The sequence below is a fragment of the Myotis myotis genome, unplaced genomic scaffold, assembly GCF_014108235.1.
Source record: "Myotis myotis isolate mMyoMyo1 unplaced genomic scaffold, mMyoMyo1.p scaffold_m19_p_16, whole genome shotgun sequence".
In the NCBI taxonomy this organism is placed as follows: Eukaryota; Metazoa; Chordata; class Mammalia; order Chiroptera; family Vespertilionidae; genus Myotis; species Myotis myotis.
The window spans coordinates 43874552-43884976 of NW_023416320.1; the positions used below are offsets into that span (position 1 = coordinate 43874552).

The following is a 10425-nucleotide window of genomic DNA, read 5'->3' on the forward strand; positions in this document are numbered from 1 at the left end:
GGGTACGGACCCATTTTGCAGAACGGGAAAATGAGGCTCAGAGAGACTCAGTAACTTGCCCACGGGATTTAAAACCAGATCTCTTTGACTCCACAGCCAGCAGTAGTTCTAGAATTTCTACAGGAGGGGTTGAGGGGCGATAATGTGGCCAGAAGGAAATACAAAGCAAGCACAATATTTTTACTTAGATGGTGTTATAGGTCCGCACTGTCCAATATGATGACCACTAGCCACATATGGATATTTAAATTTAAACAAATTGGAAGTGAATAAAACTTAAAAATCAGTTCATTGGTCGTACTTCAAGTGCTCAACAGTCACATGTTGCTAGAGGCTACCACATCTGACAATTTCCATTATTGCAAAAAATTGTATTGACAGGACTATTACATATCAACTAATAACAGCCAAGTATTCTAAAGATGCTTTTTCTGTTATTTTTCTATTTCAACCTATTTAGTGTTATTTCACAGTAAATTTATTGTTATTTTAATTTGTGATAAAATACACATACCCTAAACCACCAGAAAGAGGGACAAGTGGGGTCTAGAGCCAATGAACCCCGAAACATCGCCGGAAGCAATGATGACAAATTGGACATGGCACACCCTGAGAAGGCAGGGAGGGCCCTTTGGAAAAGACGATCGTGCTGGGAAAACCGAAGGCAGCAGCGAAAGAGGAAGACCAAGTAGGAGCTGGACTGACTCCATGACAGAAGCCCTCTGTAGAGTCCTCAGGAGCTGAGCAGGCTGGGAGGCCAGGGCATCACTCATGCATAGGGTCGCCAGGAGACGGAGGGGACTCAGGGTGCGTAATACACGCACATATAAAATGCACCATCCTGTTAAGCACATTCACATTGTTGTATAACCATCTAAAGATGCCTTTACTCAGATTTAGTTAAGGTGGAGAAAACCCTTTGAAGGTGATGAAATTGTGTACAACTCAACGTTCCTCAAGCCTGGCTACACATTACAATGACCCAGGGGTGCTTTTCATAACCCTAGTACCCAGGATGCACCCCAGGAATAGGTCCAGGCTTCAGTGTCTTATGGCTCCCAGAATCCAATGCACCTGTCCCTGTAACCATGCCCGTCCTACCGAAAGGGGCACACCTGCCCAGAACCAGCTCCCCAAGCCAGACCCACTCCTCCAGCCCCCTGAAGACTCCTGTCGAGTGGGAGGAGGCAGGAAAGGGGGTCCCAGGCCAAGCCTGCCGTCCGCCTCCAGGAGGCCACTGATACTGCACACGCTAATACTTTTACTGCTGGCCAAATTCTTTGAGGGAAAGAAAGCAAATAAAAAGACACATAACTCAAAAGGCACTCAATTGATTTTTTTTTCACCCACTTAAACTAGACAGGAAAAGAAAAACCACTTAGAACTATGACCAAGGCCGTATGTGCCAAGAGGCGGCACAGGAAGGAGTTTTTTGGTGATCCCATCAACTTACTTTTCCAAACACAACTCAACCCAAACCGGAGGGCTACGGGCATAATTAAACACAGAAAGCTCCTTTACAAGGGAGTTCCAGGGCTGGACGCGAAATGAGTTCAAGGTAAGGCGTTCTCTTTGAGGAGCCATTTGAACTTTGGGTGAACTTACTCATTTCGTATAATTAGGAGGAGCTGTCGGGCTTGCACAGTCATCCTGCCTCAGGGACCGACGTATGAATGCGGCCCTCTGGCCCTGCATGGAGGCACTCTGGGGACAAGGACAGGAGCCAAGGGCAACCACTAAGGCCTGGCCCAAAGAACTCTTTCCTCTCCGCACACCCAGGGAAATAAGAGGAAAGGAGAATGCCAGGTTATCTGTGAGAAAAGACTGGTAAGCGGGAGAAGGAAGGAAGCCACACTATGTTGATGTGTCATAAATTAAACAATTTCCACAAAAGTGGCAGCCAGATGGGAGCCGCCCACCCCAACAACCATCCTCACAGCAGCTCAGCTCAGCTCAAGCTCACACCTCCAGGCTGAGTCTGCGCCAGGGGCCCAGAGATCAGATCCCAGGTCTTCCCTGGGCCTCTTGTGGAACTCAGGCATCTGAGAAATGCCATCTTCTAGAAATAAATCCAGCCCCCCCTTCTCTACCATAGGTATGTTCTAAAGCAGCGGTCACCAACCGGAGGTCCGCGGATCACTGGTGGTCCGTGAGGTCTGGAAGGTTGGCGACCGCTGTGAATCTAGAACTCCCGCCCTACGATCAAATAGGTCAAGGTCCAAATAGCAGTCCACCTCACCATGGCCTTAGACAAGGTACTGACTCTCCAAGCCTCAGTTTTCTCATCTGTAAAGTGGGGTTGATGTGAGAATGACATGAATCCATGCATGCCAAGCACTTAGCACAATGCCTGGCACATAGTAGGTTCTCACCAAGTTCCTTTCTGCCCTGTTCACCACATGCAGTGAATGCTGAGCACCTACTTGCTCTGTACAGGTGGCACTCCAGGGCATCTTCAATCGGGAAGCAGCAGAGGTGACACAGCCCTTGCCAAGCCTCCCCTAGGCGAAGAGGTGGGAAACATTAATAATGGGTGGGCTGCTCTAGAATCTACAGTGGGTGGGTTTGGGTGTTGCTTTTTGGAGTCTTGTGTGTATGTGTGGCACATACTCAGATGAAACCTTCTGCAGAGTCCAGCTAATTCCAGGGAGAACCTTGGCAATCAAATACAATGGGTTTCCTCAATGCTCCGCCAATTAATTTACTCCATTTGTCTCTCTGCTTTGCTACTTAATAAGGCCATATCAGCAGTGCAATCTGCAAATCGGAGTTAAACTGCTTAAGGCATCAGTTCCCTTTAAGGAGCCCCAAATGCCTCTTGTCTGATGTCCTAGGCAGCTGACTCTGTCCTCTGGCTTTTGTTTGGTTTGGGGAGAGGTATGTCTTTGTTTCTGCGGAGGTGTGGGTTTTAGGGGAAAGTATCCTGAAGGCAGTTCCGAGAAAGAATGGTGAACTTGAAATGAGCTCATTTTTCCATAACCGGTTTTGAACATCTAAAGGTCTCGCTTCAGAAGGAATCATGCCAACGCTCACCCATCTCTGGGAAGATGGAAAAAGCCTCGATGAAAATTACAGGTAAAGCGTCTAATAGATCAATCGTTTCAACATTTCCACCCTCCAAGCATTTTAACAACCTCAGAGGAGCTATCCAAATGATAGGTATCATTTTAGCTTTCTCCTTTTTCCTACCCCCAAGTGCAAAATGACGAGTTCAGAAGCCCAGAGGCCAGCCGCCGAGGAGACACAACACGCATGGGACAGACTTATACTAAAACTGTCCAGTGTTCACGTGAAATTCAAATGTACCTGGGAATTCTGTATCTTTACCTGCTGAAATCATAGCATGGAACTTGGCGCCTGCAACCCTGCTGATGCTTAATAGACATTATAGAATTAGGGATACATGTTACTCACACAAGAACTGATAGCTGAACCCGGCGAATTTCAAGCTCAGCTTACCTTCCACGCAAACCGTGACCCAAGACTGGCCTTCTCTCTGCATCGCAGGCATTACTAACTGTGGAATCTCAGAACATCCAGCAACTAGTTCTGAACCATTTGGTTAAATGTGATATACCGGGATTTCCCCACAAAAACGCTCCAGCCAAGATTTAAAAAAAAAAAAAATTTCTTTCCAAACCTGGACTGTTAAGATTTGCACCAAAAAAAAAAAAAAAATCTATGTAGAACAGACCCTAAATCTCTGAACAGGCACCCGTTCCGGGCAGTTCCCTGCTGCCAATTTTATGACATCTTTACTTCAACTTCTCCCAGAGGCCCAAACTGAGGAAGCTGTAAAACCCTGGGCAAACACAGCCATTTGCTAAGAGAAAGCCAGCGTGGGGCCCATCTGGGCTTTGCTTGTCCTGCGTTTGTGTGTCACCATTTACAGAGTGGCCCGCCTCCCTCGGAGCACCTGGCCACTGGCAGAGGCCTTGGCTGGGTTGTTGATATCTTCCTCACGGACACTTTCTGTCAAGAATCAGGGGACGTCCTGCAGGGACTGACTGACGCCCTGCCCCAGGCTGGACTCCACACTCTCCCTGAATGGTCACCATACTGTATTGGACATTAGCTGCTAAAGGCCCACAGGGCAAGCAGCTCTCCAAGGGCGGCCCTGTGGATGGATCGGTGGCTCCCGGAGGCCCAGCGAAAGGCCTTCCACAGAGCAGGCCCCCCGATAAACACTGAGGAAGTAAACCTCTTTGCTGACTGGAAGCCCAAAGCCAACGCAGGAGGAGAAACAACCACCACTCTGAAATCACCATCCAGGGCTGGGCCCACCACCCACATTCTTGATCTTATGATAAGTGAGGGAAAATATCGTGGCGTGCCTTTGAACCACAAAAGATTTCCATGGAACTCAAGAAGCCCCTTTAGCAGATCCAATTTTAGGCAGAACTCCGGAGAGGGGATATTGGTAGCAAACAGAGGTGGGGGCGGCGGAGGGGGACTGAACAAGGCCCCTATTCTGCCCAGCACAGGTGCTGGTAACAGGACACCCTGTCTAAGCGAGTCCTGGGTGGGGAATGCAAGGTGTGGTTGGGTGCTTTTTTCACTCCCAGTCGCATTACATAAGGCCAAACACACTCTCCGACCTGGTGCAAAGTTCTCCCTGCATCAGGCCCGATTCAGCTCCTGACATGGTGATTCTTAAGCAACAAGGCGAAGAAAAATATTTGATGTTAGCATCCAACTGTTTCTGAGCTAAGTTAATTATTAAAAGAAGAAAGACAGCCACAGGGTGAGCTGCCCTCAAGTTTGGCCAGAGTCTCCTGGTCCTACGACCTACGAGCTCCCCAAACATCACGAATTCTATGCAGGTTCAATTACTTACATTTAAAAAAAAAAATAACCAGTGAAAAAATACAAATATCAAATCGGTATGGTGCACACCTGATAGTAATATAGTGTGCTGTGTCAATTATACCTCAATTTAAAAAAATATGATGTTTGCAACAGTTATCCTTGGAGAGAAACTCGGAAAAGATTCCAGGACCTCCTTAATGCAGTCACCATGATCTAACCATCAGAAGCCAGTCAACTGACTTTCCACACAGTCACTTCCAAGCTGCTGTTCCCCGAGACAAGCAGGCGATGCGCCCGTGCCTCCAGCCACATGAGTGTCTTGCTTCCCCTTTTCCTCTGGGATCAGCTCACAGCAGACGACTTGATTTATGTGGATGGGCGGAAAGGCAGCCAGTAAGCGATTCTGCACACCACCATTCATTACTGACCACCACCACAGTAGGGTGGGAGGAAGGGAAAAAACACAAGGTTTCCTCTCGACAAGGAATCAATAAGTTATTTAACAGCTGCATCCCAATGGGAGCCAAGTGAGGGTTTCTTCGGCGCCCCTCCCCCTGAAAAGGATGCAGCGCACGCCCTGAGGGCCGAGGACTTAACCAGATGAAGGATCATCAGACGGAAGCAAAAAGAAGCCTCCCTGGCTTTTCCATGTCTTGGGCTCTCTGGCTTCGGAAGATAGATGGTGCGAGGCCTTGACATGACTCCATCTGTGTTGTTGTGTTGTTTTTTTCCTCCAAAGAGGAAATCGACTCCCTTCCTGTGCTGCTGTTGTTCATTTTGGAGAATCAAATGCTACTAAAAAAGCCATTTTTCATATCTTTCCTCACCCCGGTCCAATGTCACTTCTTAGAAAATGACCTAAAAATTTTCTCAAGGTGGCATTCCAAACGGGTGTCCAACATTTACACCTGACCTTCAAAGTGCACAGAGAGGGGACAAGAGCCATTAAAACCCATCGTGCGAGTTCAAAGAGGAAAAGAAGCAGATAAGCAGGGCATTAGAAAGCCAGCTGATTTCAGCATTAAAAACTGACTTTTACTGCTGGCAGCTGCATGCATATGCATACTCTACACTGCTTATCCTATCGGCCCAAATTTTAAAAGTCCCTTCTAAAATGTCAGTCAACTAATTCATGAAGAAATCTTTTAAGAAGAAAACCCCATGAAAATATTCAGTAACTATCTTAATGAATAAACAAGCTTGGAAACCAGACACCCCCCCCCCATCTCTTTTTCCTTCTCTCTCTACTCCCCAAAAGTCTGAAATTCTGCAGACCCCAAGGCATGTCGTAGTTGTTGCTTTTAAAATCTTTGCTTCCAAAACAAAACCAACAGAAACCTTTAAAATAAATACCTTCCCACAGGATGTTGAACAAATGCTACTACATTCCAAGGGAAAGAACTCAGGAACCACAGACTATAGATCCTGCACCCAAGGGGCATTAAACAAGTCTTTATTTTTAACTGGAATCTTGTGGAGGAAAAAACATGCCAACAGAGCACCCACAAACCCCCAGAGCCACAGGGCTGCAGGGCGGCCACGGGGTGGCAGGTGGAAGCAGAAGGGCCCACTCTGTGGGGCGTTACCTACGGAAGGGCTTTGGGCTCACACCGGTAAATGGGAAGAACCAAGGCTAGACTCGGGATTAAAGAACAAAGAGAGAGGGAAAACTCTAGGTGTTTACACTCTGGAACTGCAGTGGGCAGACCTATTAGGTCACTGGGTTCTTGTTACTACTACTGGGGGGCTGGAAACATCCTTTTCTCTCCCCCAAAAAACACAAGCAGCTTTACCAACCCATCCCAAATTCTTCCCCTAGTGATCAGAATAGGCGTGTGCCTCAACCCAAATCCTGTTTGATTATAAGGCCTGCACAATTAAGTTAACCAGAAATACTCCAGGAGTCCACGGCGGCACCGATCTTTGTCTCAAAAGAGCACATCAATGGTGAACTGGGGGCAAAGGAATGTGAGGGGCTGTCTTTGAACAGGGAATAATCTAATTCCAAGTGGCTGGATTAGAGGCATTCCGGGGCAAACAGGATACCTTTGAAGATAATGCTGCACGGATGTCAATTTCTGACAAAAGGCACCGGCTCTGTAGAAGGATTTCAAAATAGACAAGAGCAGGACAGAGGCACCTTGGAGAAGTTCACCCTGGGCAAGGTGGCAGTTGGTTCTAAAAGGGGCAAGTAGCCCGTGACAGCTGAACATTCCTTCCCAAAGTCCATCTCCAAGGCCAAACCCTGTCCAAACCTTACACTTCATCAGACAAAAGCTCCTCCCTGAGCCCAGGCAGCGGCTGAAGGGGGGGCTGTCCACACCCACTCGCTGCACAGCTTCCAAACCTGCCCACTCTTTTTGGAAGCTGAGCTTTTAATTAAACACCACCTCCCCGGATCTGTTGAGGCAAATTGAGGCTGGGCTAGAGCCAAAGAGAAGCTCCCTAAATACACATTGGGAAAAAGATCCCCCCACCGCCCCCAATTCCCACCTCCAGCCAGCTCAAAAGGCTGATTATATTTCCCTTGGATGAGTAACGGAGGGCCCCCTGGTCTATCTCTATGCACAGAAAATCCACGTCCAAGGATCAGGTTATCCCCAGTCCCACCCTTCGCAGGAAAAAGCCAGGGTGTTGTTCTCCACCCCCAACACACGCGTGTGCGCGCGCACGCACACACACGCGCACACAATTTTCACAATCCTTCCAAGAGAAAACCGGGAGTCTGTGTGTGGTGGGTACGTGTGTGGGGGGAGGGGTGAGCTACAGTTGTTTGTGGGGCCCCAATCTCGCCTTCAGGCTGGGAGCCTCAGCCAGGGCCAGGAGGGGCCCCTGCAAGGCTGCTCTGGGAACTTCTGCTCCGCGCCCCGGGGAGGGCCCGAGGGAAGGCATGCACACCCTCACCAGCTTTGAAACGGCGTAATTAATACCTAATTTGTTCGGATCTCTCCAGGTGGACCTGAAAGCCAAGGAGGGAAAGGGAGTCTTCCTTTCCAGGCTCAGGCCGCGAGCTCCTTTCCGAGGCCAGGCAGAGCCCCCAATACCGCGCCAGGCGCCCTCTCCCCGCTCCCGGGGGAATCAGATGTCCGCCCAGCACCCAGCCTCTGCCGGTCGCAAACACTCCGTCCAAGGCCAGACAATGGAAAACTTGGAGCCGGGGCCCTGAGCCCCCCCAGGAAAATGAGTTGAGGCCGCCCCCTGGGACAATGAGCAGGGAGACGGGAGGGAGCATCAAACACCCCCCCCGCCCCCCCCGTGGAAGCCGCCTGACCGGTGACCCAGCAGAGCCCGAAACGGCGCCCGGGTTGAGCAGGTGACACCCGGCCGCAGCGCTCCCGCAGGTGGCTATCGGCCGCCGCGCAGACCAGGACCGGGCGGCTGGCCCGGGGCGGAGGCGAAGCGCCGCGGCCAGGTCAGCGCGCGGCGGCCAGCGCCGCAGCCGCGCCCCCGGCGACCTACCTTCATGTCGCTGATGATGGTCTGGAAGAGGCCTCCGAGCGCGCTGCATTCCTTCTCAATCACAGCCTCCATTTTCCCGGCGCCGGCGGGGACAGGACGCACACGCTGGGCCGCCTGGACTGTGCGCGGGACCGGGCTGGCTCACCCGGGAGGAATTTCACACTCGCAGCCTCTCCAGCAAAGAGGACCGAGTGCCCGAGGTCGACTGTTCTCTGCCCAAAATAACAACAATAATTTCAAAAGCCAAACCGCTCCGTAGGGTGATTTGCCTACATGCAGCGCTCGGCTCCTGGCCTTAAAAATGCCCGGAGAAGGCTGACAATCAGACCACCACGGGTGCCCACGACGGAAACGGCAAAGCCCATCTTGAGGCAGAGAAAAGCGCCCGCTGACCCAGGGCCAGCGCCATTAAAAAAATGCAAGGTTTTCCAAATTAATAGATTTGGGGGAAATTACAAAAACAAAATCGCCCAACAGCAGAGCGGGTGAGCTCGCAGCGCCCGGATCTGTTGCTCGCAGCCGCGGCCGCCGCCTCCTTTTCACTCCTGCGCGCCCGGCCCTGCGCTCGCTCTGGCGCGGCTCCCGCGGACGTTCCGAGAGGCGCACGCGCGCTCGTGGCCGTGCGTCCGCCGCGGGGGTGCGGGAGGGCGCGTGCGCGCGCGCGGGGCTGGGAGCGCGTGCCCGGGAGGCGCGTGGGGCGCGGGCAGCGGAGAGGCGCCGGCAGGCGGTGCAGCGAGGATCCGAGCCCGGCGGGAGCCTCCCCCTCCGAGCACGCACGGGGCACCTTCTGCCCCGGCCGCCGGTCGCAGCGCGGAGAGGGCGTGTCAGCACGAGGCGAGGGGAACGCCCACCCCACAATGGCTGCGAGCGCCCGGAACGGAGGGTGCACCCGCCACTCCCCGGGGACTCACGGTGGCCAGCTTAGCGCAGTGTCCAGCAAATAGTGAGCACTCAGTAGGGCGAGAAAACTGCTGCTTGCTGCTGCTGCTGCTGCTACTGCTGCTACTGCAGGCTTCTCAGAATAGGCGCGGTCTGTGGTATCAGGACTGCAATGCCAAGTCACGACTGCAAACAGCCAAATATGTCATTTAAGGAGAGTTCGGGGCGTGTCCTGCAGCGGGATGCGGAGTTCAATAAAGTTGCAGGAGGCTGGGAACGTGGATTGATTTGCCATTGCTAAATAAGTGGCAGTAGAGCGTTATTGCTGACTGCCCGTGGCTTGGACAGTTTTCCAGGCCCACTGAGGTCAATGGTGTTGGTATAACTGCAGAGCGCCCTGTTGGGAAGTTTAACCTGGAAAGAGAGCGAATGTGCCCAAGTTGACGGGGGAGCTGGTGTTTCATTTTCGCAGCTCCACCGCCTAACTGCACGGGTCTCATTTAGATCAGGATCAAATAGACAAAGAGGAGGGGACCCCGAGGAACGGGGTCTGTTTAAAAGACCTTGAAACAAAAGCACCAAACTCTGGGCTGTTCCCTTGACCCTTGAGCTGACCGTTGGCAGCACTAAACACACAAGAGGAAATGACAAAAGAAACCATATGCAACATGTGATAGACTATTTCAGACACAGTGATAGGAAAAGTTCTGGCTTTGAAAAACTGCGTGAATCAAAGAGAAGCATAGATCTGCCTATCACAGCTCAGAAGATCATTTTCCCCGGGGCCGCTCTGCCCAACTCTTAACCACAACCCTCTTTGTCCACTTCTCTCCCCAAAATCATAGGAAGGAGTGTCGATTCTGGAATGAGCTGCTCTCATGTGGACGTATAGATCTCATCTTCACCTTGCCAATAACAGTGCTGAACATAGGTTGTTCTTAATCATTATCGTTATTATGACTTTACTATTATAAATATTGTAGTGATCAAGATCACTGCTTTTACAGCCAGATTGCCTGGGTTCGATCTAACGGGATGGCCTTGGGCCATACTAATGGGGCCTCAGTTTCCTCATCTGTAAATGGGGATAAAGATAGCATCTACTTCACAGGGCTGTTCTGAGTTTCCCCTAGACCTGTGGTCGGCAAACTGCTGCTCGCGAGCCACATGCGGCTCTTTGGCCCCTTGAGTGTGGCTCTTCCTAAGCCTTAGGAGTACCCTAATTAAGTTAATAACAATGTCCCTACCTATATAGTTGAAGTTTAAAAAATTTGGCTC

The 10425-nt window shown here is 51.0% G+C and overlaps 1 protein-coding gene across 17 annotated transcripts in view; it reads right to left on the bottom strand.

Annotated features, from left to right (window-relative positions):
* MTSS1 (MTSS I-BAR domain containing 1) overlaps window positions 1-9338 on the bottom strand; it is a 135669-nt gene extending 126331 nt beyond the window's left edge. For 4 of the 17 annotated variants that reach the window (XM_036338671.1, XM_036338675.1, XM_036338669.1 and 1 more), the window contains exon 1: window positions 8269-9155. In XM_036338671.1, coding sequence (XP_036194564.1) covers window positions 8269-8340 — 72 coding nt within the window. In that variant the 5' untranslated portion in view covers window positions 8341-9155. Of the gene's footprint in view, window positions 1-8268; window positions 9160-9179 lie in introns of those variants that run through there. The other 13 variants (XM_036338666.1, XM_036338659.1, XM_036338664.1 and 10 more) reach the window with 6 other exon arrangements.
* Between the last annotated feature and the right edge of the window lie 1087 nt (window positions 9339-10425).